Source organism: Camelus ferus, chromosome 23 (genome assembly GCF_009834535.1).
Source record: "Camelus ferus isolate YT-003-E chromosome 23, BCGSAC_Cfer_1.0, whole genome shotgun sequence".
NCBI classification, from domain to species: Eukaryota; Metazoa; Chordata; class Mammalia; order Artiodactyla; family Camelidae; genus Camelus; species Camelus ferus.
The window spans coordinates 7,447,870-7,475,689 of NC_045718.1; the positions used below are offsets into that span (position 1 = coordinate 7,447,870).

The 27,820-nt window shown below is 36.9% G+C and overlaps 1 protein-coding gene across 1 annotated transcript; it reads left to right on the top strand.

Moving 5' to 3' along the window:
- The first annotated feature begins 22 nt into the window (after positions 1–22).
- On the top strand, positions 23–26,873 carry RO60 (Ro60, Y RNA binding protein). Its single transcript, XM_032466784.1, has 9 exons — positions 23–178; positions 9,272–9,871; positions 13,478–13,698; positions 14,158–14,304; positions 14,554–14,691; positions 17,710–17,826; positions 18,524–18,637; positions 18,920–19,066; positions 20,498–26,873. The coding sequence occupies exons 2-9, from the start codon at positions 9,292–9,294 to the stop codon at positions 20,648–20,650; spliced, it is 1,617 nt and encodes a 538-aa protein (XP_032322675.1). The 5' UTR covers positions 23–178; positions 9,272–9,291; the 3' UTR covers positions 20,651–26,873.
- The last annotated feature ends 947 nt before the right edge of the window (positions 26,874–27,820 follow it).

Sequence of the window (27,820 nt, forward strand, 5' to 3'; positions counted from 1 at the left end):
CTCGGAAGCCGAACCCGGAGGCCCCGGGGGCGGCGGCGGCGGTGTCTGCGGCGGCGGCGGTGGCGGCGGAGGCCGAGTATTCGCCGCCCCTCAGGCCGCCGCCCGTCGTTGTTCCGCGGCGCGGCGCACGGCTTCTCCGGTGGTGCGTCGGGTTCGGAGGGTCGGCCGCCAGGCAGAGGTGAGGAAACGGCGGGCGGCGGGCTGGGGCCCTTTGTGCGGTCTGAGCGGCCCCGGGGACGCGCAGGGATCGGCCGGTCCTCCCTTGTCCCTCAGCGCGCATCCCCGCGGCCGAGGCCGGAGCGGATGCTTCGCCGAACCGGCGCCGTGTCCGGCCCGCCTCCGCGCCCTGCCGGGCTGGTGGCGGAACCGGCATCTCTGTACGGGCTTCTCGCTCCGCCGGGCCTCCCGGAGACGGGGCCGCTGGTCTTGCTCGTGCTCGAGAGCTTCCCGCGGGCCGGCGCCGGGGCCGCTTACTCCTCCTCTTCCTCCCGCTCCTCCTCCTCCTCCTCCCGCGGCTCCTGCGCGGAGAGGCGTTGCCGGGATCTGGGCTTGGGGAAGAAGGATCTTCGGGAGAAGACGGAAGACGAATTTGTCCTGGAGGGAGTGACGAGGGAGAGGAGAGAAATCTGCCCTGGAATCCCTGGGCCTGATAGACTAGTAAAAGCGGACGCAATGCCTCAGACGAAAAAGGAGGCTTAAAAATGTAATGTTAATCCGAAAACATTTGCAGTGGTCCTGAGACTAAAGGCTGAGTTAAACCAAAAATGGCTGTCTTCACTAAATCCCGAAATCGCCCCGTTCTTCTGGCTCTTGCAGTATGCTAAGGCTGGATTCAAGTCTTGAAGAGTGAGATACTTAACGCATCACTCCTTAAAGTTCTGAGTTGCAAGAAGGGCCCTGGGCTTCCAGAAAAAAAAATTGCTTTAGTGGATAAAACTCTGATTCTGTACTTTTCGAACAGGCGACCTGTGCCCTGAAAAAAGGGAGCCTTGTGCTACAGGACTATGTAAAGCCACAAAGTAAACATAATTTTTACTGAGGGAAGGAACACAACTATATTAAAACAAGCATGGTTGTATTATGGAGTAAAAGTCAAAGTTTATATCAAGTGTTAGATTTTTTTTTTAATTTTGAAACTTTTTTTAAGTTTGTGTGCGCTGTAGACTGTGTCCTCAAGCTAGGGGGCTTCTGTTAAGTATATTTTAATGGGACATTTTGTGAGGCATGGGAGTCTAGCCATATTTCCTTATGAACCATACCTAGAATAAATGTCATCAAGAGCTCAGAACTGTTTGCAGCAGTTTGTGGTATTTTTTTATCTGTAACATTGCTGTGAACTTGAAAGTGTTTTCAGTGCTAAATAAATGCGTCAGAACTAACATCTGTACCCCACTTACCATGGTGCCTATCGTAGAAAGAGAAAACTAAAAACTGAGCCCTTGACACAAGCTGTAAGTAATCAGAAAAGAGAAGGGGTAGTCAAATTTCTTGAATTATGTTGTTAACTTTTAATCCTAAGAGTTCACCTAAAAATCCAGATTTCTGGGTTCTTGAGAAAAATGAGAAGTTCTGGCAATACGGGGCCCATAGTACACGGCAGCCGGTTAGCTGAAGGTAACGTGCCTTCAGGATGTCATGCAGTCGTGTTTGCTGCAGTTCCTCACCACTTTTTATTGCATCGCACTTGACTTGGTCCACTCATGTCCATGACCGGTCTGAGGGATACAGTTATCTGAATCTGTGGCCCTAATTTTTGCAGTATTGTTTCTTTTAAACTGTCTTGCCCTCTCATAGAAGGCAGTCAGCTTTGACTTCATTTAAAAAGGAGTAAGCTGCAAACTTGCTGGCCTCTTGGGATGAAAGGTAGCCTTTTCCAATAACAAATGATAAAGAGACTTTGGAATGATATTTAGATGTGCACATCCAAGATGTAGGACATATAATATCTTCACAGTGCTGATAATATATCACTTGTAAGGATTCAATGTAGGAATCCTTAGAAGTGATACATTATTAGCGCTGTGAAGATACTATAAATATTCTAGTTCCAGTGAATAAGAAGCAGAAAGAAGGGCTATTACTAACCATCACTGATTTTGCATTCAAAGTAAGGAAAAAGAGAAGTGAGCAATGTATGAAATATTCCACAACTAATTTCAAAGAGTGGCCGTGCTTTGAATAATATTGTGATCTGTTTAATTTCTTCCTTAAAGTTCAATTTATAGAAGTTGAATACAACTTTAGCTGTACTAAATTTCTTTGGAGGAGTGTGCTTTAAGAGCAGCACTGGATAAGGCAGGCCAACTGGGAGAAGAATTATCTATCTTTTGTTGTTGTTGTTAATCTGGATTTACAACACTTGATTATTTAGGAATGGATTAGCTGACAACCAGGCTCTGACCTCACTCACTGCCCGACTGTCTGCTTAACCACCCACAGTGGAGCTTAAGCTTTGAGGAGGGAGATGATGGCAGGTGAGGCAGGAAGAAATTAAGGTCCTATAAATATATATGTCTGTGTGTATCTCAGATTGCTTTCTAAAGACAAATACAAAAAATGACTATTTAAATAACTTCCCAAAGATATTTCACCCAGCCAATTTTTAGTTTTTAAAGTATCTAATTCAGTGGGTTTTAGTATATTCACAGTTGTGTTAGCCATTACTACTATCTAATTTAAGAACAGTTTTCATCACCCCAAAAAGAAACCCGTTACCACTGTGGAGAGCATTCTGGCAGCTCCTCAAAAGGTTAAATATAGAGCTGTCATATGATCCATCATTTTACATTGTAGTGTCAATGCATGAAGCTACTAATTTCTCCAAATCCTCACCAACACTTTCATGTTGAGTATAGCCATCCCAGTGAGTGTGAAGTGGAATCTCATTGCAGTTTTGATTTGCATTTCCCTGATGACCAGTGATACTCAGCATCCTTTTATGTGTTTATTTGCCATTTGTATATCTTCTTTGAAGAAATGCCTGTTTAGATTCTTTGTCTATTCTTTAATTGGGTTATCATTTTATTATTTAGTTATGAGTTCTTTGTATATTGTAGTCACAAGTTCTTTATCATATATATGATTTGTAAATGTTTTCTCCCATTCTGTGGGATGTCTTTTTACTTTTTTGGTGGTATTGTTTGAAACACAGTTTTAAATTTTGATGAAGTCTAGTCTTTTTTTCTTTTGTCACTTTTGCCTATGGTGTTTGTATTTTGAGACCAATTCTCTGACATCAACTCAGTGTCCTATAATTCAGTTCAACTCAGTTTACTTCCAAAATTAGCATCAGATCCCACAAGTTAAAGGACATGACCACCAACAATACTGCCCTTACTTCAGATAACAGCTTCAAGTAGGATCTAGTCCACCCACACTTCTACCTAGTCAGCTACAAATTTAGGGATTCCCATAACCCCTTCAGAGTCAATAATTTGCTAGAATGACTCGTAACTCACTAAAAGCACTATCCTTACACTTAGTTTTATTATAGAGGATACAACTCAGGAACAGCAAGTGGAAGACACACACAGGCCAAAGTCTGGAAGCAGCAGAGGGATTTCTTCTGTTGTAGAATCCCAGCATGTTAGTGTTCACCAACCAGGAATCTCCATTGAGCTTGGCTGTACATGTATGGGGTTTCATAAGTAGGCATGGTTGATTAAATCATTAGCCGTGTGGTTGAGGTCGGTCTCCTGCCTTCTTTCCCTTTTGGGAAGTTGATCTCGGCCAGAGTTCTAACCTAATCAAATGATCAGTCTTTAGGGTAACGCTGTCTGAAGGCCCAGAATGAGCCACATCATTAGCATAACAAAGACTTCAGTCAATCAGGAAATTTCAAGGGTTTTTTTAATTAACTTTTTTTTATTGAATGAAAGATTATTTAAATTCTAGAGTACTTAACAATTTTAAAAAGTTTCCCACACATAATTCCATATAATAACCCTGTTTTTAAAATCCCGCACCCCTCTAGCACCCCTCTATTGACCTTGCAGTCTGCTTCTTTTTTGTTTTATTCACTAGCTTGTTGAATTTTTTAGATCCCACAGATAAGTGATATCATACAGTATTTGTTTTTCTCTGACTTACTTTACTTAGCATAATGTCTTCCAAGTCCATCCATGTAGCTACATATGACAAAATTTCTTTCTTTTTTATGGCTGAGTGGTATTCCTATTGTTGCTGATAGATGCAACCGGTGTTCCAGGTTCTTGTCCCATCCCAGAAAGAATTCACAGACAAGATGTAGTGGTTAAAAAAGGTAAAGTGAGGATTTATTAAAGGATGGATAGTACACTCAGGGGGAGAGCGGGCAGGCTCAGATGAGCGGCTGCCCTTAGTTTCTTTGGCAAGTTAGCTACATAGGGTGTAAAAATGAGTGGGCGGAATATTCATTGGGGAGGGAAGGGTTTGTGGTTGTATTCCCTGATTATCATCCCAACTCCACCTTCCCAAAGGGAGGAGGGAGTTTTGTCCTTATTTTGTCTGGATCGGAAGTATCATTGCGTTGGTGCATGATGGGTACTTCTGATCTGCAAGGCTAATTTTATTGAAATGAGGGCATAATGAGCAGAAGGTTACATTCAGACACTAGAAATTCCTGCCTTTTCTCACCTTTCTTTGTTCTTCTCCAAGCCACTTGTCACCCTAAAAAGCATGATTCCTTATCAGCCCCAAGGTTCCTGCTTTTCTTTCTCTGCCCAAGGACCCCTGCTGCTTACATGATGTGTGGTTTCCTGCATTTGGCTTGTGCCCTTCCTTTCTGCCCAATTCCTGCCGTTTGGTCTGTGTTCCCCCTTCTCTGCTCATATCTAGCTACCTGCCTGCTCTAACACTATGTGTGTGTGTGTATACACGTGTGTGCGTGTGCATGCACGAGCATGCATAAACACATCATATCTTCTTTATTCATCTGTCGATGGACACTTAAGTTGCTTCCATATCTTGGCAGTTGTAAATAACACTGCTATGAATATTGGGGTGCATGTATCTTTTTGAATTAGTGGTTTTGTTTTTCTCAGATATAAACCCAGGAGTGATTTTTTTAAGCTCTGCCTGAGAACTATGGGCAAAACCAGATATTCTTTTTTTTTCCTTTTTTTTCTTTTAATATAATTTGTAAAGGTTACACTCCATTTATAGTTACTACAAAGTATTGGCTATATTCCCTGGGTTGTACAGTGTGTCCTTGTAACCTGTCTTATACCCAATAGTCTGTGCTTCCCACAAAAACCAGATATTCTTTGTTATACCATCATGTCTTCTCACCTAGCCAGTTTTAAAGTTAATTTGTATATCAACATTCAGTGACAGAGGGAGTAGCTTGGGACATGCTGCCATTCTGTTTTTTATATTTTAACTTTAAAAATTTGATTCTGAGCAAGTAGCGAGGTGCTGTAGCTGTTAACGATGTGATCCGTTCTACGGTTTTATGTTGTACCCTGGGAAGTATATTCACAGAAGCATATGAAAAGGTGGGCAGTTTGTCCTGCAGAAGTCTTGAGAGGGTCTGAGGTCAGGGTTATCATTAATATAATATGCAAAGGGAAGATTCCATTGGTACAGCTATGAATAAGTAATTTCATTTCTTACAATAAGAATTATAAGGATTACATTTAGAGATTTCTCTTTTAGGCTTCCTTCCTAGATTTAAAAATTAATTTTGCTCCTTTTGTATCAACAAAAGATACTTGAATAGCTAATATTAAACATATTAGAAGACCTTACAGAGGAAATACTGTTCTTAAATTATGTTTTACTCAGTACTCATTACTTTTTCTTTATAACTTTTTCATGTTTTATTTTTCTTGATTGTATTTCTATTACCTGCATATAGTACATTTACTGTTTTATTCTGATTACAGAATTTGTCTTAAAGGCTTGAATTATATTTTTAATTGGATGCATTGAGACTTATTTTCAAAATAAATATGTTATAGGAAAGAAAAGTCAGTCATGCATAATTCTTAGACAAATGATTCAGGAAATCAACTTGAATGCTGCTTAGGTATTCTCAAGTATGTGTTACTAATTACTTTAAAATGGTGCTGTCAGGGCAGAGGAGGGATACACAAATAAGACCTGGTCCCTGCTCCCAAGGAACCAATGATGTTAGCTGGACATGCTCACGAAGAATAATACAAGGGAAAGAACTTGAAGAGCAAGGGATTTGGGGGTTTGTACTGGGGACCTCGAAATCTCACCACTTGGGCCTTGGTGCAGGAAAACTGATGTGATTAGTATGATCTGACAGTTGAATGTCATTTCAAAATTATTTATCTAACAAATATAACTAATGAGCAGTAGTAATTAATAGCCAGGTTGACATAACACCAGAGAAAGAGTGTGTTTTTCTAAAATCTTTGTAAAGGAGAGGCTAGCAGTGTCAAATGCAGTGTGAAGATCAGAATAGCATAACACTTTCTACTGGAATTACAGTTGATGTTATCAATCTTTGAGAAGCCTGTGAATCTTTTTGGATTGAAAGGCAAAGGTAAATGTCATATTAAAAAGGGGGGTGAGAATAAATAGAAAATGTGTCATCCTGTGCACCAGGAGTTTCCACCTGTGCTGTGCCCAGTAACTATAAATCAGTCCCTAATGACTAATAAAGTGCGATCATTACATCTCTGACACCACCTGAGGCCTAGGCCGGCACTAAGGTAAACTGCTTTGTATCGGAGCTTTATTTGGAACATTGACACTGTAATTTCCAACACAATTCAAATTACTGTCCCCCTCAGTCACATTGAAGATGTGAGGCTTTCTCCCAGGCATTTGTCTCTGCACCATTGTGTGTTCCCCTCTCTGAGACCCAGTGTTTCATTGCTTCCTTACTCACCAGACTTCCCCACGGGGGAAACTCCCTCAATTTCCTTGCTCTTCTTTCTCCCTCGAACATATCTTTACCCATAACCTTTGCCCTTAGTGAAGGAGCTACCTCTCTTGCTGTCAGTGGGCCGTGCTCAACTTGGATGCGCTAAAGCTTCTTCCAGGGATCTCATCCTCTCGAGTTACAACCCTTTTCTGTCTTCAGCTCTCCAGATTGAACTCTGAACCTCAGCCTCGGCATCCTCATCTGAAAAGGTAAAAAGATGTTCCCTTTAGCGCCTGCTTCCTCTCTTACCCTCCCTTTGTAACTGTTTCTGCAGAGGAGTAGTCTACCTGCGAAGTCTCTTCCTCACCGCTTCCCTCCTAACCTGGCTGTGCTCAAGCTGTGTCTTGCAGTGCCCGACTGCGACTGCCTTTCCTCAGCGTTCCTGTGGCCTTATTTTACTTGACTGTTGCGCATTTGACATTACCAGCCATTCACTCGTGGAAATTCTCTTCCCTGTCATCAGTGACACCACACACTCCTGATTTTCTTTGTCTGTGTGCCCCTTCTCTTTCTCCTTTCAAGGGCCCTTTTCTTCTTAGCTTTTAATTGTTAATATTCACCAGGATTCTTTCTTCAGCCTTCCCCGTGGTATATAAACATGCTCAAGCTTGTATCAGCTTCAAAATAAAGGTTTTTTTTACCGGTGTTCTTTTGAAGCTACCACCTTACCTGTCAACATTTCTTTGCGGTATACCTAGTTCCTTTTCTTAAATGTAAATACATAGAGCAAGATTTCGGAAACCCCTTCCTGGAGTGCCTTCCACAAACTTTATTTACCAGTTTTTCAGTGTGCCTTCTCTGCACAAGTCTTCCTGGATTATTGAGACAGCATTATTTTGTCCTCCTCGGTTCATTCAAGGTACTTTTCTGCTAGAAAAAAAAAACATAAATAATTTTTTTAAAAGTACTTCTCTGCTAAAGCACTTGATTATAGTTTGCTTTGTACTGTGTGTAAGTTTCTACCTCACCAAATAGAATGTAGTTTCCCTGAGGGCAGGAAAAAAAACTTTTTTAGTCTTTTTAATGGAACAGAAATCATGTCTTACACATAGTTTGCACTCAGTGCTGGTTGAGGATTTTTTTGTTGGTTGGGTTTTGTTGTTTGCCATGCGGAGAAGCCCAGTGCATGGCAGTGGTACAGGCAGGAGACCTGAGGGCAGGCAACTCCACTGTCGTAAGATTCGCCGTGGACTGGGAAAGTGGTAGATGTTTGTGGTTACTCCCCTAGGAAGAGAAAAGGGAATCTTGTTGTCAGACAGCTAATTCTAGTAGCTTCAGAGATAATGGAAGGAGGAAAATGTGGGTGGTTACACATGACATAAACTAGAAATGAGCACTGTTGATACAGGGTGTTCATCAGTTAGGATACGCTCATCTACAGGTACCAGAACGCTTATATATAGCTTAAACAATAAGGATACACTTACGAGAAATTAGAAAATTTGTAAGTAGGGCAGTTCTAGGTAACTTGATGGTATCAACGACCCAGGTTTTTTTGTTTTTTGTTTTGGCCCTGCCATCCTTTCAGATTAGTGTGTCTTCTTAAACGCTCCCCAAATGGCTCAAGATAGCTGACCCCACTCCAGGCATCATGTGCAAATGAATATCTCAAGGCAGAAAGGGAACATTCCTTTTTAAGAGCCCAAGCCATTTTTAAGAGTGCAGAAAACTTCAGAAGTATTACCCGCCAGCTTACCACATCTCACTGGCAGGGGTTGTGATACTTGCCCAGTGCTGATACCAGCCATGTGGCAAGAGGATTGAGCATCCCTGGGAACTTGTGATAAGTACAGGTGCTTAGGCCTCACCCCTGGCATGCTGAATTAAGAAAGAAACTTTGAGGGTGGTACCTGAACCCATCATTTTGTGTTTAAACTAGCACTTCAAGTAATTTTGATGTGCACGGCGTTTGAGAACCACTGGCTTAGAGCAGCCAAGCTTCATCCCTTGGGGCTAGAGAAAGGCCTAGCCTCCCCTGAAGGATATTCCTACCAAGGAGAGGAAACAAGCGAAGGGGGAAGGAAGGAATGGATGTTGGATACACAACCAAAAGCATCCACACAGTTATTCAGGGAGGAAAGGGAGTGTCAGCTCCCAGTCTTTGTGTTGGCGGAGGTTGCTGCCCTCCCTGCCCCTTTTATTCTCCTCCAGCTGCTCCTCCAGACCCAGTGCTAGGCTGCCTGCTCAGTCCCTGAAGCAACAAACTATACCTCAGAAATGTGACTCCTTCCTTGTTGCTTCTGATTGTCATTCCACCACTTACCAAGCTTAAAAAATATTTTTAAATTAAAAGGTTTCATGGCAGATTTCAATATGCATAGATTAATAAATAGTTTTCCTTTTTATAATTTTATTGTTTCTATCTAGCTACAATAACATTTTGCTTTTTGATAGGTTTCCTAAAAGACAGAAAAATGGAGGAATCGCTAAGCCAGATGCAGCCGCTGCACGAGAAGCAGGTGGCCAACTCTGAGGGCGGGTATGTGTGGCAAGTCACCGACATGAATCGCCTGCACCGGTTCTTATGTTTTGGGTCTGAAGGTGGGACTTACTATATCAAAGAACAGAAGCTGGGCCTTGAGAATGCTGAAGCTTTAATTAGGTTGATTGAAGATGGCAGAGGATGTGAAGTGGTCCAGGAAATAAAGTCATTCAGTCAAGAAGGCAGAACCGCAAAGCAGGAGCCTCTGCTCTTCGCCCTCGCCATTTGTTCCCAGTGTCCCGACAGGAGCACCAAGCAAGCCGCTTTCAGAGCTGTTTCTGAAGTTTGTCGCATTCCTACACACCTCTTCACTTTTATCCAGTTCAAGAAAGATCTCAAGGAAAGCATGAAATGTGGCATGTGGGGCCGTGCGCTCCGGAAGTCTATAGCAGACTGGTACAATGAGAAAGGTGGCATGGCCCTGGCCCTGGCAGTGACAAAGTATAAACAAAGAAATGGCTGGTCTCACAAAGATTTGTTAAGATTGTCGCATCTTAAACCTTCCAGTGAAGGTAAGCATAAGCTCTTCCTCGGCGGGAGCAGGACGCAGACGTCTGATAAATAGCCAAGTTTTATTTGCCGTAAGACAGCTGCGTAATGCTTTCTAGAAATAGTCTTTCATTCTCAAAACACATTGATTGACTAATTCCTATGTTTAATGCTCACCTGGAATTAAACATCTAGACATTAATAATCAAGAATTAAATAACAGATTTACAGGTTAGTATTCTAAATCTTAAAATGTCGCCCTGGATCATGGAGTATGAAAGCTGCACAGACGTGTTTAGCTGTAGGGAGCAGAGCAGCTCCTGGCCAGTAGGTGGCGGTGGTCAGGCTTCCTGCTCTAGCCGCTTACTATTATTTCCCTCCCTGCCTTCCCAGGACGTATGTTCCATGGAACCTATAGGCTGCCTGAGATGGTGCTGAGCTTAACAGTTCAGGATGTTAACTGTCTCCAGTCAGCCAGCCAGGAGATGTAGGAACTTGGAGCAGTTTTTCTGTGTCTGGGAAGAGACTTTTGAGAGGTTAGTTGGATCTGCAATGACTACTTAGTCCTTCTTAAAGGGAGATGAAAACTTTTGCACAGGAATAATTTTAAGTGTGAACTTTTGCAAAATGTACATGTCCAAATTTTGGCGTTTTTTTGCACCAGAACTGAAACTTAAAAAGACAGTCCCTCAGATGGGTTCAAATTTCAATTCTGCTTGTTACTTTGTGTTCTTATACCAAGTAACTTACCCTTTCTTAGTTTCAGTACCTTCATCTATTAAAAAAGGTAAAAAGGGAATAACCCTTAAAATTATTGTGACTGAATGTGATAACATATATTAAAACACTTACCAACACAGTTCCTGACAGAGTAAAGGGCAGTGTTGGTTCCCTCCCCTTCCCTTCCGCATATCTGGTGTAATGGTGTCTTCTTACATAGCATCTCCTCAGTAATTCCTAATGTATCGCCTTTTTTCTTTACTTTAAATGGATTTTTTCAAATGAAATTTAAGCAATAAATTATTGCAAATATATATATATACACACACTAATATTTTAACTTTTTTATTAGAAATGGCATACTTGTTTTAAAATAGCTGGATAATACAGAAAAATGTAATGCAGAAAGTAGGAGTCTTGCCCTTCAAAAGAAATCAGTATATAAATGTTATATATTAATCTTAATTTTTCTTAATATATAATGTTTTTTTAAATTTTATATACCTTCTTTGTTTCAGTTAAAAGCATATTCAAGTCAGTAGAAATAATTGCATATATACCATTATATGAATATATTATAATTTATTTAGCTAGTCTCTTTACTGATGACACTTAAGTAGCTTCTGGTTTTTTATACAATTACAAAAATACTACAGTGAAAAAACTTGGTTAGTATAAATGTTTCTATGATTTCTACAGTGGTTAAATCCACAAAAAATATATGAAAATGGCCACTTAGCACACATTTGAACACTGACTCTTAACAGTGTCTTTTAATCTTTGCCAATGAGAGATGAAACATTACATCCTGTTATTTGAATTTGTATATTTGGGCAAAAGCTCATCTTTTCATGTGCTTATTGATATTTATATTTTTTGTGGATTATATTGTATTTTTGTGTTTTTGTCTGTTGAGTTGCTGTTTTTAATATTGATTATAGCCACTCACTGATTTCACAGCTATTTATTGAGTACCTACTGTAGACAGGCACTGTTCTCAGAACTTGAAATACCAAGTATAGGAATTAATAATTTATGATTATATACATTACGTGCTTTTTCTCCCCATTTTTTTTCCCTTAGCTTTCAAGTTTTTTGATGGAGGGAGTTTCTAGCACAATGAAGTTTGAAATCTTAATGTAATCAAATGTATCTGTGTCTTTCTTACAGTTTTCTGTTTTATGTTAGGTTTAGAAAGTCCAATCTAAAGTCATAACAATCTAAAGTCATATTTACCTGTGTTTTTTTCCCTAACATATTCATGGCTTACTTTTGCTCTCAAACTTTTGATCCAGTTTGAGGAGAATGTAGGGATCCAGCTTTATTTGTCTGGTAAGACTTTGTGTGGTGACGTGGGCCTAAGTGCTAGTTCTAACTGGAAAAATTAATTTGTGAATTTGTGCAAAAAGTTATTCTAGGTTTTGAATTCTTGGTCTATAAAATGAGAAATTAGTAGATATTCCCTAAACTTACTTCCACACATAGGATTCTTTAGTACTAAATTTTTGAGGGCAGAACCCATACTTTGAAACCTTGTAATAATAACAATATGTTAGGCATAAAAGATCCCTCGTTTCTCAGAGTGAAAAGAATTTGGAAACAATCTCCAAGCTATGGAATAAGTAACTGAAATATGTGTGTAAACAGATAAAACAAGTCAAAATGCGATTCAGTTAATTTTTATTGTGTACCTGTTATTGTGTGGCCAGCACAGTTCTAGAACTTGAGTAAGATAATAAGGCATCCTTTATGAAAGTTATATTTTGGTTGGAAAGAGAAAATAGAAGACATACTCCAATGAAACATTAAATAATTTAAGGCAGTGTAAGATTTTGTCTTAAAATCTGGAATATAGCAAGTGTCTCAATACTTAAGTTCCTTTGTATTAGTATTAACTTTTGATCATATTATTTAGAGTTCAGAAATAGAACATAGGCTCAATCTGCCTTACAGATGTATTTGACCTGCACAATATTTTAGGAAAAAATGAACCCTTTGCCAGTATCACATAAAAATCCATATTGTACCTTCTTTCGAAAATACATTGGTTTTTTGTTTTTTTTGTTTTTGTTTTTTTTTTTTGTCAGCACTAAGCTAATACTTCAGTAAACATTTGTCAGGGCCTACTCCTTAGTTCACCACAGTCCTAACAACTCTCCATTGTATCACATGGCCTGTTTCTTTTATTTATTTTTACCTACCTTTCCCCCATAGACCTTGGAATTTGATACTTCAGTTTCCCCCTCCCCTTTCACAGAATTAGAAACTAAGGTCTAGAGCAATCACACAGCCATTTAATAGCAATGTGTGGGCTAGAACCCGAATTTCCTCAACCCCCCACAACCCAAAGTTCTTACACCTGTTGAAAGGAATCATAGAAGAAATGAACACATTTAAAAATCCCTTTTAAAAAAGCTCACCCCATGATACTTTCTCAGCTATTAAAAAATTACAAATTGCCTACCTACTTGTCCATTTCCACTTATCTCTATAATTTATAAATGCATATTTATTTACTAGCTAAAAGGGACAAGTGACTATGAGGTTAATTGAGGTAGATCTGCACTTCTGTGAGTTGTTCTGAGATCATGGCCCTGAGGTAGGCACTGCCAAAGGTTCTAGTGCTAGTATCTCAAAAAAAAAAAAAAAAAAAAAAGGCAGCAGCAGCAGCTCTGTAAGATGCAGGAGTTTTTCTCCAAAGTCCCATATTGGAACAGTTATGATGGAATAGGCAAACCTAGTCGACTCCATTTGCTTAAATGTGTTTGTAGTATAATGGACAGTAGCATCTCGGTTTAAACTCCTGGTTGTCTGGTTGTGCCTTTCACATAATGTGTTCTCAGTAACATGTTCTGTTTTTTACCTGGTAATCAATCCTACCTGCCTTTTCAATTTTGTATTTGTTAAAGGACTTGCTATTGTCACCAAATATATTACAAAGGGCTGGAAAGAGGTCCATGAATTGTATAAAGAAAAAGCACTTTCTGTGGAGACTGAAAAATTATTACAGTATCTGGAGGCTGTAGAGAAAGTGAAGCGCACGAAGGATGAGCTGGAGGTCATTCATCTGATAGAAGAGCACAGACTGGTTAGGGAGCATCTGCTCACAAGTCACCTGAAGTCCGGAGAGGTGAGTGAACCGTCCTGTGTTACAGCAGGCAAGTCAGTGCGAGGGACTTAGGTAGTAAAGGGACACATTTAGGGTAGCTATATATTCATTACTGTTTTTTAAAAAATGACTTAAATATGTCTTAAAATTAACGCCTATTTAAAACATCTGTCCGATGCCCAAATGTAGTTGGCATTCAATAAGTATTCACTGCAGAAAATGTGTTGGTTTGTTTGCCTAAATAAATAAATAAAATTCTTCTATGCAGTTCCTTCATAAAATATACTTCACTTGTTACTCCAATAAAGAGCAGATTATTTTATTTGATGAGCCTTTGACCAATTCACACGAATTTTTATTTAGAAAGTGCTCTGAACCCCCCCAAAAGCCTTAAAGACTATGTTACTAATTGATGTAGCTATGTTATACTGATCCATTTCCCCTCAATTCCTTATATTTCTACCCATGTTATTGCAATAGGTATGGAAGGCTTTGTTACAAGAAATGCCTCTTTCTGCATTACTAAGGAATCTAGGAAAGATGACTGCTAATTCAGTGCTTGAACCAGGAAATTCAGAAGTATCTTTAGTATGTGAAAAACTGTGTAATGAAAAACTGTTAAAAAAGGTAAGATTAATTTTGTTAGCTACTACTAACTGAAAACGTTGGCTCCTAAATTTTGGAAATGCAGTTGGTGCATTTTTTAGGTGCCACACCACATTCCATTTTGACTCTTAAATCTAAGATTAGTATGTCCTCATTTTTCTCTTTTTTTAATGAAATGTATGTATTAGCTACAATAACAGAAATCTAAGACATAATCACTATTTTTCACTTGAATTTTGCATTTACTTTCTGTCTTTGTTATGTTTCTAGGCTCGTATACATCCATTTCACATTTTAATTGCATTAGAAACTTATAAAACAGGTCATGGTCTCAGAGGCAAACTAAAGTGGCGCCCTGTTGAAGAAGTTTTGAAAGCTTTGGATGCCGCTTTTTACAAAACATTTAAGGTAATGGTTTGAATTTTGTTTTAAAACAAAAGACCCAGTTAGAACTTGATTTCTGTTTGTTTTTCATTAGTTTCTGTTAAAATGAGTATATAATTAACATTGTAAATTTATGAATAAAGTATTTCTCTCTACTTTTGGGCAGCAACCAATCATCCTAAGATCATTTTGATAAATTTTAAATTACAAGATTTAAAATTTGCGGTCCTATGGAGTCCTTTATCTGGTGCTCTGACCTCTGTTTTTCCCATAATCAGTAGTGGATCTCCTTTGTCTTGATTAAAAGTAACTTTTTTAGGAATGGAAATTCTGCATCAGAGCCATAAGTTAAAATTTTTGGTTTTAAAAGTGTCATGGCTATTCAGCAAAATACTAGCAACCAAAATTCAGCAGCAAATTAAAGAGGTTATACACGTGAGACTTTTCTTCAACATGTAAGGATCATTCAATATACAAAAAGCAATCAGTGTAATACATCACATTAAAAGACAGCTACATGGCGTCTCAACTGATGCAGAAAAAGCAATTGACAAAATTCAGTACCCGTTCTGATTAAAAGAAAACCACTTAGAGAACTAGGAATAGAAGTGAACTTCCTCAAGGTGATAAAGGCCATGTATAAAAAACCACAGCTATCATCATATTCAGTGGTAAAGTTTGAAATTGTTTCCCCGGATTAGGATCAAGACAAACATGCCCACTTCTCCACTTTGATTCCACATGTATTGGATTCCAGAGCAGTTAGGAAAGAAAAAGAAATAAAAGGCATCCAGATTGTAAAGGAAGAAAAATTATCTCTGTTCTCAGATGACACGATCTTACATGTAGGAAACCCTAAAGAATCCACAAAATAACATTAGTGCTGACAAGTAGATTCAGCAAAGTTGCAGGGTATAAATTCAACAAGCAAAAATCAGTATTTCTATACACTACTAGTGAACAATCCAAAAGCAAAGTTAAGAAAACATTTCCATTTACAATATAGCATCAAAAAGAATGAAAGACTTGGGAATAAATTTAACTATGGAGTATAAGACTTATATGCTGAAAACTACAAAACATTGCTGAAAAGAAATTCAAGAAGAAATAAATGGGAAGACATCCAGTGTTCATAGTTTGGAAGACTTAATAATGTTAAGATGACAATACTACCCAAAGCAGTTTATGGATTGAGTGCAATCCCTTGGAATGTTTTACAGAAACAGAAAACGCATCCTAAAATGTATATGGACTTTTAAGCGGCCCCCAAATAGCGAAATCAATCTTGAAAAAGAACAAAGTTGGAAGACCCACACTTCTAAACTTAGGATTTTAAAAATTACTACAAAGCTACAGTAATCAAAACAGTGTAGTACTGGCATAAATATAGACATACAGACCAGTGGAATAGGATAGAGAGCCTAGTAATAAACTCTCACATGTATGGTCAGTTGATTTGTGATCAGAATGTCAAGACAGTTCATTGGGGGAAAGATGGTCGTTAACAAATAGTGCTGGAAAGCTGGATATCCACATGTAAAAGAATGAAGTTGAACCGTTACTTTACACTACATACAAAAATTAGCTTAAAGTGGATCAGTGACCGATATATAAGAGCTAAAACCATGAAACTCTTGGAAGAAGACATAGCGTAAAAGCTTCATGATACTGGGTTGGACAATAGATTCTTAAATATGAAACACAGGCAACAAAAGAAAAAGTAGGTAAATTGGACTTCATCAAAAGTTTAATCTTTGGTACATCAAAGAACACTATCAAGAGAGTGAAAAGATAACCTGCAGAATAGGAGAAAATACTCTCAGCTCTTCTACCTGACGGAGGTTTAACGTCCAGAATATGTACATGTATAATACAAGTCAGCAGTAAAAATACAAACAACCCGATTCAAAAATGGGCCAAGTGTTTGAATAGATGTTTCTCCAAGGAAAATATACAAGTGGCCAGTTAAGCACTTGGGAAGATGCTCAACATCATCAATCATCAGGCAAATGTAAATCAGAACCGCTGTGAGATGCCGCTTCCACACCTGGTTGGATGGCTCTTACCAAAAAAGGAAAAACAACTAGCATTTGGAAGGATATGGGGAAGTTGAAACCCTAGGGTATCGGTCCCTGGTGGGAGTGTAAAATGGTGTAGCCTCTGTGGAAAAACAGTGTGATTGTTCCTCAAAAAGTTAAAACAGAATTACCATAACAGCCAGCAATTCTACCACCTATGTCTGCACCCAAGAGGATTGAAAACAGGAGCACAAACAGATACCTGTACACAAATGTTCATAGAACCATTATTAGCCAAAAGGTGGAATCAACCCAAGTGTTCATCAACAGATGAACGGATAAACAAAATATGGTAGCTACGTATAGTGGAGTATTCAGCTTTACAAAGAAGTAGAATTTGAAACATGCTACAGTTTGGATGAACCTTGAAAACATTATGCTGGGTCAGATGAGCCAGACTCAGACGAGTATTACATGATTCCACTCATACGAGTGTCTAGAAGAGGCAAATTAAATAGGTACAGAAAGTAAAATAGAACTTGCTTGGGGCCAGAGGGAGGTGAGAATGAGGAGTTGTTGATGGTACAGAGTTTCTGTTTAGGATCATGAAAAAGTTCTGGAAATAAACAGTAATGGTGGTTACATAACATTGTGGATGTACTTAATGCCACTGAATTGTACACTTTAAAATGATTAAAAAGTAAATCTTACGTTACTTATATTTTACCACAAAAAAAATTCTTGCTAGAAATTCCCAGTTTACTTCATGAGGAAAGATTGAAAAAAAAAAAAAAGATGGTAACTTCTTTAAATTGTTAAATAGGCCAGCTTATTTCCTTTGTTTTACCTCTAGTAAAAGCTAAGCATTTGTAAATACTTGTCAATCGGTAAGTCAGAAATCAGGCCTTTTATCTTAGAGAGTCTTTTGGATGAAAGGTAAGTGAATACGATTTGTTAGAAGTTTAATCTACTTATAATTTCTTTGATTGGTTTTAATGATTGTTTTGTTTTGTTTTCTCTTTAGACAGTGGAGCCAATTGGAAAGCGTTTCTTGCTGGCTGTCGATGTCAGTGCTTCTATGGACCAAAGAGTTTTGGGTAGTGTCCTCAACGCCAGCACCGTTGCTGCGGCGATGAGCATGGTGAGGATGCCTAAGACAATTTAGAATTTTGCCAGCCTAAAAATGTTCACTATGGGGCAAAACTGTAAAGTTAGATATGCTCGAGAATTACATTTTCACTTATTTTATGCAAAGTGTTCAGTATTGTATAGAAACTTGGGGATACTTACATGTACTTTTACACTTAGGTGTACGCAATACTGTAGGTCTACTGAAAAAAGCATGTCTAAAGAAAAGTCAGAATAGATATTCTGATTTTACAACAACAGATTAAATATTACCAGTATTTTTAAGGAAATAGATAATGCTTAGAGAAATTATTAATGAAACTGGACGTTAAAAGATCAGGAACCAATAACAAGATTCAGGAGACTTTGGTTCTAGCCTGACTCTGTCACTGAATAGCAAGTAAATGAACCATAAGGGGAGCTTCTTTGCTTCTCTTCTGTGGCTTTATTCCTTATGTAATGAAATGAGAATAATAATGTATATTCTATTTGCTTCACAAAACTGTTGTGAAGACCAGTTTCTTCGTAAGCATTTGTGAAAGTACTTTGCAAGCTGTGCTGCTTTGTCACTGTGCGGTCCAAAACACAGTAAGTTTAGAAGTAAGCATCATAGGGTATGATTTTCTTTTAAAGATGAAGTTTCATGAATTCAAGATACTGTATTTATTTCCCTCAAATCTACTGAAAATTGCTGCCATTGAATTTTTCAGGTTGTCACACGAACAGAAAAAGATTGTTCTATAGTTGCTTTTTCAGATGAAATGGTACCTTGTCCAGTGACTATGGATATGACCCTACAACAGGTTTTAATGGCTATGAATCGGGTAAGAAACTATTTTGTTAAGTTTACTTAACGTGTGTAATAATTTTATATTGGTGTCATGTCTGATATTAATAAATTTGTGTGAACAGATTGTTTCACCTCAACTTTCTCATGAGCACAAAATCAAAAATATATAAAAATTTTGGGGAAGTGTACGCATTGTCTCTGAACAAAATGATAACATGTAAAATAATATTTTTAAGTATTTAATTATTTCGGACAACTCAGTATGGGAACTAGGGCATTTTCTTTCATTCTCTTCCCTGTTTTTGTTCTGAGTTAGATCCCAGCAGGTGGAACCGACTGCTCTCTTCCAATGATTTGGGCTCAGAGGACGAGAACAGCTGCTGATGTCTTCATCGTGTTCACTGATAACGAGACCTATGCTGGAAGCGTGCATCCTGCTGTTGCTCTGAGGGAGTATCGGAAGGTAAAAACAAATTCTAAAATTCTTCCTCACCCCAAATAAGATTTGATTCTCAGATAGTCACTATATTTTTCAAGAAATGACACTGAAGGTCGTTCTGTGCCTTTGTATAGGAATTTATCACCAGTTCTGGACTCAGCAGTACTTGAAACAAGAAAGTATTGACTGCACATGTAGAATTTATTTTCAACCAGATCCAATTCTGTGCATTTTTAAGATTATCCTTTGCAAGCAGCATTTTTTTGATTGATCAAACATTTTTTTTACTGTAGTACAACTTTTTTAATGATTCAGTGTACTCCTTGAAAAACTGAAGTATCATTTCTGAGTGATTAAAGCAAAATTAACACAAACTGTAATCTATGTTTTAAGTTTTACGAGTATTTCTGTGTTCTAATCTGTGCTCTCCAGTTGAGTTTTCTGAAATGACAGAAATATTCTATATCCACACTATGCAGTGTGGCATCTACTAGTCCCGTAAGGCTCTTGAGCACTTGAACTGTGGCAACTGTGACTGGAAGTAGCAATAGAACTTGATGAAGAGCAGTGGTTCTCAAAGTGTGGTTCCCCTGCTAGCAGCCAAAGCACCACCCGGAACCTTGTTAGAAATGGGTATGCCTGGCCCCAGGAGAGACTTGCTGAATCAGGAGCTCCAGGGGTGGGTCTGTGTTTTAACGAGCCCTTCTGGGGAGCCTTCCATATGCTTAAGTTTGCGAACAAGTCAGAGAACGGAATTCAGAGTCAAGAGAGCCTGGGCTCTGAGTCCTGGGTCTTTCTCTTTTACTAACTGTGGACCTGAGCGAATTATCTAACTGATATATTTCATAATAGTATATCACTGCTATAATATGTGTCATAGTGGTTAAAAATACTCCTTACCTTTTAGATAAACTTAGATAAATTGCTTAAAAATCTCATTATGGTGTTTGATATAGTGCACACCCAGTGATTGTTGGTTTTTCTTAAAAACTGTTATTATAACCTTAAATCGTAGCTGTAGAGAGCAAATTATTACATGTGACATTTATAGATATTATACATAGCAAAATCATAGACCAAAAATTGAAAATTCCAGGGAAGTATTTCTTTATATTTATAATATACCCACATATATTGCCCCCCGTGTTTGATGCGTTGTAAAAATGTCTGAATCTCCTGACAGGTTTCATAAGTTCAGAGTCCCTGTGCTGCTCAGGAATGTGTTCTGTGCCAGAGAAGGAGGAATTTCAGGCAGGTTGTTGACACATTTAATTTTCTGTTCTTCTGAAGATCATATAGTCTGGCCCCAAAAGATTGACATATTTTATGGAGAGGAAAAAAAATTGACTTTATAAGGAAAAGCTGTGATAGAATTTAAAGTGTCTTAATTTTTGAGGTTATTTGCTTTTGCTTATATGCTATTTTTTACATATGTATTTTGATCTTTTCCTACAGAAAATGGATATTCCAGCTAAATTGATTGTTTGTGGAATGACATCAAATGGTTTTACCATTGCAGACCCAGATGACAGAGGCATGTTGGATATGTGTGGCTTTGATACTGGCGCTCTGGATGTAATTCGAAATTTCACATTAGATGTGATTTAACCGTAAGCACCAGCACAATCTTAAGAGGTCCATGCCATCAGTGATCACGATAAAAATCCGAAGCTACTTCCTAGCTAATCTTAATCCAATGAAAGACAGTTAACAGTATAGTATGTGTATCATGGAAAGTTTATCTCACCAAAAAAAAAAAAAAAAGAAAGAAAAATAAGATGAGCCCAAAGTTCTTTCTGTCTGCTAAACTAGCTCTTGGGAAGTAGCTTCAGAATCCACTGTAGCCCCCGCTGTCCAACAGAGAACTTCTTGTTGATGGACACTGTAAAACAGTCAAGACAGTTTTGCTTTGGTGAATAATCATGTTTGTACTTAAAAGAAGTGAGAGCCCAAAATGTAGGTAGTCCCCTATCATGTCACTCGTGTGAGAAATGCTTAAAGGTTTCGTAAGTGTTTTCATCGGGAAAGGACAGCTTTGGTAATGTCCAAATACTGAAATGCACTGGACCGTGTGACTGTGATAGAATATGAAACCCGTCTGTAAACTTTTATACCAAGGGGGTGGAAAAACCGCACACTTGATTAAATTATGAATGACTTTTACAAATTCCTTGAACAGTTTTCTACAATCACATAAATAGCAGCTTTCTTAGCCAGTGAAAAATATATTTTGTTTTACTTACACTTGTAGAATTGTTACCATTAACCAGAAACATAATGGAAACCCCTGAGAAGAGATTCTAAAGTATGTCAGCTAAGGGAGTCTGTTTGGTTTGCTTTTGTTTGTTTATTGCTGAGGGTCATGGCTTGACAGGTTCCTCTGACTTATAACAATATAGCCACATGTAGGCACATTTTCTTTTTTTCATACTCTTAAATGAAAACAGAAAATGTTTCAAGCAATTTAACTTCCCCACTCATACTCTGAAAATATGACAGAAAATCAACTATAACCAGACTAGTTTTTTCCTTTAAAAATAATTGTTTTAATTAATTTTAACTATTTTTATAGCGAACTGTAAAATAGGTTTTAGGTACTTCTAATTGTAAACACGTCAGTGGCCTCCTGTCTCTTTGTCCATTATGCATTTGTGGCAAAACATTGTTTTTTGATAGTGTAAAAAAGTAATAAAGCAGGCTAGGTCTTTCAGGTATGAAAGGCAGTTTTTGAGTGGCATATCAACACTAACCGGTCTGTAAGAAATTAAGTTTTTCTATTTTATTTGTGTATATTAACTTCCTGTTCATTATAAAGTGCATTATTTTCATGAGCAAATATCCCTTCTTTGTGAGGAGGTTAACCTGTTGAAATGCCAATGTATTTGCTCATAATTACATGGTTGTCTAACATAACATGCACATAAAACTTCAGGTTCTATGTATTGTTCTTTAAATGTAATTAAAGATTTACTGGGGATTTATAAAGTCCTCACTATTATATGAAAAGTCAAACTAGTTAATGTAAATTATAGACTTTTGTGTGCTTGGGGGTTAGAGGTTTTATGTTTAGGGGGAGTGGGGCTTAAGTAATGTTAGAATTTGTATAGTTTTTTTTGTGTTTCATGAGAAATTTGGGCTATAGGAGTGACAAGAAAATGTTCTTTTTAAACTTGTCATATTAATGCCTTCATGGCAACTGGTAGCAATATGTAAAATATTGTGATCTACCTGAGATCTTTTGGTCAGCAAAGCTAGTAGCCCCACAACCCCAAAAAAATACATTGCTTCTGATACCATTCTGCTTTTTGCCCTGTCAGGCATTGGATTTGACATGTTAGCTACTTTTGATACATTAAAATACCGTGTTCAGATTGAATTTAAATTGTAAAGAACCTAATAGAATTATGTAATCGTACTTGAATTCTTTAAACTCTAGATCTTCTTAAATTAAAAATTATAACATGATTAACTTTTTATTCCTAATAGAAATGTTAAGTGGAATATAGCATAAATGTTTATTTCTTTCAGTTTTATACTATTTCTATAGTAGTTTTAGACAGATACTGTTTAGGAACTAATAGTAGGTCAATCAGAGCGAAAAGATTAGATGTGACCTTTTTGAAGTCACATAGATAAGTCTATTAAATGGGTGAGGGTAAGATTTAAGAGGAAGAAAAAAGAACTAAAAGCCACCGCACAAGGTAGCTTTATTTTCAAATCATGGCGCTTTATAGTTGGAAGAAACCTGAGAGATTGCAAAGGTAAGTTTTTCCTTTAGGTTAAGGACCCGAGATGCTAGAGGGGCTTCAGAGCCCCGGACCTAGGAATCTGCATTTCTTCCTCCCCACGGTGTGGGGAGACGCTGACTCACAGAGCAGGGGGTGAAGTCCAATTCTTCTGTCTTTTTAGGTATTAGGAAATAATGTAAATACATGAGTGGTTTAGGAGTAGACAAGCAGAGGAATTGTGAGCATGTATACTTTTGTAGCTCACAGTAACCCTCAAGCACAATTAACATCTCCATAACCCGTGTTGCTATATAACATAGTCCTGTAGAAAGAATAAAAAAACTTACCTCATTATGAATAAAATGTACTCAAGTGATAAAGTTTTATTTTCTGAATTACTTTTAGCATTACTGCTGATTAGGGAAACGTTGCTTTTTTAAAAAATCCTAAGAAAAATAAAGTTTATTTGCTTGAAAATATGTAAATATTTTCAGGATATAGTTGTAATTAGTAAAACAAAAACTAATCTTATGATCCCACCCTTCCATGTCAGTTGAAATATTTTTGAAAATTCCACTTATTAACAGTGTTATGTATTATTTAGTTTAGTAATCATTTTATGGGAATATTAGTGGGAAGATGCTAGTGACCTGGATTTAGCCTTACCCCCCCGGAACCTCTTGCTTTACCTAACTTAGTATGACTGTAGGCTTCACCAATTTAATCCATGTGATTCAATTTTGCTGTATTGAAAAAGTAACATATCTTAAGCTTGGATCATAGAAGAATCAATGATTTTATATATACAAAAATTTAAATTGGTAGGAGGCCTTACAATACACATTAGAACTTTTTTAAATTAAAAACCTTTAATAGGATATGTGTTTTGAAAGATAAAATGTTTTAGAAAAATAGCTCAATAGGCTCAGTAATTTTTTAAAACACTCTTGTTCTGAATGGGAGAATATAGGAATATAAAGAGCAGATACACTCCAAGTCTAAGATCCCATTAGACAGACCAAGAAAAACAAACTTATACTCTGAATGAGAAGATGCTACTAACAGACATTTGCTTAATCTTTTAAAGTAACAGGTAAATCTACAAATGATAAACTATCAGTTAATCAGGCTTTTTGCCTCATTTTCTCAAATTCTGCAAAAACAATTTAAAATTATTTTGCAAATTTATAGACAGAATTCCTGAATAAATTTGAGGATCTGACAGTTAAGTGAGAAACATCTTTAGAAGCACAATAAAGCTACATCTAAGCAATAATTAAAGGGAAATCGATGTGATCACTTACTGAACTTCCTTTATCTTGACCTAAAGATACTATACCCACAAATTTTTGGTAAGTCCCTTAGAGTCACTAACCAAAAATGAAACATTCTCGTCTTGTATATCACAGGCTCAGGGTGATCGGTTAAGGCAGTATCCCCTCTAGAGAGAGACCGTGTAGCTTCTGTGTAAACATGCGCAAGGGAGAGTCAGGAAAAGGCGAGTTAAACTATGAAGGAAGTTGTACTTGCTGTATGGATTTTATTTGGTATTTCTCTATTATCTGCTCCCTAGGCTTTTATTTGTTGGGAGATTACTTCTGTACCTCTTTTTTTTCTTTTAAAATTACTTTCTTTTGCCATTTTGGTCTTCTGTTTGTTTTTCTAGTCCTGCTCTACCTAGGTAATAAAATGAATGACAGGAAAGTCACCCAGTGTTTAGGTTTAGGATACATCTTTTGCAGATTACTTTTTGTTCCATATAGATTTAAGGTCATATTTTTTTCAAATTAATAATGGGCAGGTCTCTTGGAACAGTTAACTGGATTGATCTATTCTCTCCCCAAATCAAATTATATTATATACCTTTTGTAATAGATGGTTGCAGAAGTTTTCTGGCCTTTGAGTAACATTAGTTATTGAGTCTTTGTTTGCAATTATGGATGCACCCAGCTCTTAGAAAAAGCACTTTGAAAAATAATTAACTGAATACTCTTTCAGAAAATAACATGTCTCATTGCTCATATTTCCATAAATACAAAGGCTACCCTCAAAAGCTTTGGTCTGCCAAGTACTTGATGGAGCTTATATATACATGGCTTATAGCATAGAAGTTCTTATAAATGATTTGTATCCACATTCAACATTTTTTTAATCAGTGAATGTTTTATTTGCTTTTGAAAAATTATTATGAAGTTAATTAAAAATTAATCCTATGGTAATACTTTTCATGTAGAAAACTAATAATGTAGTTAAACATACTGTTTAAATAAAACTATATTAAATGACAGGTTTTCCTAAACCCTGAACATACCAAATTATATTGGAAATTGATAGGAAATGTTGCAAAATTCAATTATTGAAATTAAGGTGATTATTTTCAGTGAGAATTAATTTTGTAAATAGAGTGAAAATATATAAAAGATGTTTCTGAGCCTAAGGAGATTTTTTTCCCTTTGCTTCTATTTAATTTAGCACTGCCATGCATCATATTAATTTTATGAACACAAGTGACAATATTTTAAAAATATATTTAAATTCCTCTACTTTTAGGAGTTTCCAGAATCTGTGCTCAAACAAAAGAAACAGTAAGTTAGCTACATTTCACTGGTTTCATTTAATGAACATTTGGATTGTTAAGGGTAGTAAATGAGGCTAAAGCCTTGCTATTTAATATATCATGACCACATATAATTGATGGAATATTATAGCAATACAATCATTGTATTGAAAAAATGGTTTTGGTTCACTGTTGTTCCAAAGATGAACTGCATATAATTTGGTATGGTGTGACTAGACATATCTTGTAATGCATTTGAGTTATATTTTCTTCCTTTTATTGCCAGCTTATGATGATGAAGAAATTCTCCAAAGGGATGAGATAGATGGAATCATCTTTTAAGAAAAAAAAATGGTTGGGGGAGAGGTATTATAATCTAGTGCTAAACTGTCCAGTAGCTTTATGTAAAGGCTTTGATTTCCATAATTGACCATTTGATAAATATTTAAATTACACAGACTGATGCCTGCATAGATTAAAATTTAAGTATGCAAGAGCCTTAAAGTGAAAAAAAAATGAAAGAACCTTCTGACTGCCTTAAACTGTGACTAGCTATCCAACACAGACATACTAGTACTTTGCATAGGGTCTGTTCATTAAGTAATGCCTTAATACTGTCAGTGTTTCTGAAGTATAGAATAACTCAAAGGGTCTTTTTACAGCTTTCCCTTTTACGTAAAGAATGGAAACTTAGCTCTAAGTTTTAAAACCTGATTTTACATTAGTCATTTAAGCACCATTAACAAGATAATCTAGGTACACTGATGTGTTACACATACATGACTGTTAACATCAGTAATATTTCTTGGTAGTTTAAAGTTTTTTACTGTTTTGTATAACAAATTATCCAAGAAGCTGGACTTTATGTAACATGATGTCCAAGGACCAAGCTGCATATTTAAACACTATGAATGAAAAATTCAGCTGTACAGTTCCAAAAATGGAATAATTTTTTAAGGGAATTTTTCAAGATAAAAGGCAAATATTTTGTTTCAAGCTTGCCAGCAGATTCATTCAAAGAAGTGAATATAGTTGTAAAACATTGAGACTGTTGCAATAAGTATCCAGGCCAGTGATGTTTAATTACATTCACGTTCTTACATTTCACTTTGCCTTTCAGAGCAGGAATATTTTATAAAACTGAGAGAAAACTTTAAATTGTCAAGCTGGTGCTTAAGAGTATGTAAATTTGATTTATAACAAGTTTCATTTCAAAGGGAAAGAACCCTAAAAGGAGGGGCGGGGGGTTTCCTAGATCTGTTGATAAACTCACTGATGCTTTGTTAAGTCTTCCAAGTTTTCATTGTAAATAACATATCTAACAATGCAATTTTGCTCTTTTCTGATAGAAAATGGATGAAATACTAATGTATGAAATTTATTTCATGACAGTTTTCACTGATACTGTGAAATCTGGACTCTTTACTAGCCCTGCAAAATCCCAAACTGAATAAATCATTTTAGACGTGGAGTGCAGGACTGTTTCGGGTCACTTGTGTTGTTGTAGAAATTGATAGGTGTACCAAATAAACTCTATTTACATCAATAATTGTGTTTTTATTTCTTTAAAGAAGAACTTTAAGTTTATTATATGCTTTATAAATTGTAAGGCTCTTAGAAATCTGTTTTATTATTTGAATAAGATGAAATTAAGGTTTGATCATTAATATTGGTTTTAAAATGCCTCTTATTGTGTATAACTATTATTTATTTAAAATATGTGGTTAGGAATTCTTTTCCAGTGAATTTTAATTATAAGATCAAAACAACTGGATTTAATAAAAATACATGTTCTTAAAGGGCTTTAAAACAGGATTCTTTTGGGGGAAAAAATTATTCAGAGTTGCCTTTGGGAAAAGTTAACACCAAAAGTGCTATGCAAATAAAAATATTTTAAGTGCCAATTTGCAGGAATTTCTTTTCTCTGAATTCCCATAAAACTTCCATATTAAATGTTCTGAGCTCTGAGCTGTGGGTTATGAAGAAGAGCGAGAGTTATGAAGAGAGTAAGTTACATCAGAATATACTCACCAAAGCTTGGAACATCTGGTCGATTTTATAGTTCTCCACTTAAAAGTGACAGCAATTGTATGGAGAGAGGAGGACCACAAAGGACAGCTGGCCCTTGAACAACACGGGCTTAAGCTGTGCAGGTCCACTTATACGTGGGTATTTTTCAGGAGTAAATACTACCAAGCTACCTGGTCTGCAGTTGGTTGACTTGGATTGCAGAACCTTGGATACAGAGGACTGACAATAAATTATTACTCAGATTTTCGAGGTGAGGGTCAGAGCCCCAACCCGTGTTGTTCAAGAGATCAACTATACATTTCCTCATAAATGACAAAAACTAAACTTAAAAAATTTTATTTTAAACCTTATCAAGAAAACTTGCCTTTAAAAAATATCATTCACATAGCAGTTAAAAAAATTAGTAAATAATAAAATGTAATGACCCCTTTTTTTTCTAAGCAGCTTTTCAGCTTCCCATTA

Coding starts and splice junctions, on each gene's coding strand:
- RO60 (XM_032466784.1), top strand. CDS start 9,292: ATGGAGGAATCGCTAAGCCAGATGCAGCCGCTGCACGAGAAGCAGGTG. Junction 14,305..14,553: donor ATGAAAAACTGTTAAAAAAG/GTAAGATTAATT, acceptor TTATGTTTCTAG/GCTCGTATACATCCATTTCA. Junction 19,067..20,497: donor CTCTGAGGGAGTATCGGAAG/GTAAAAACAAAT, acceptor CTTTTCCTACAG/AAAATGGATATTCCAGCTAA.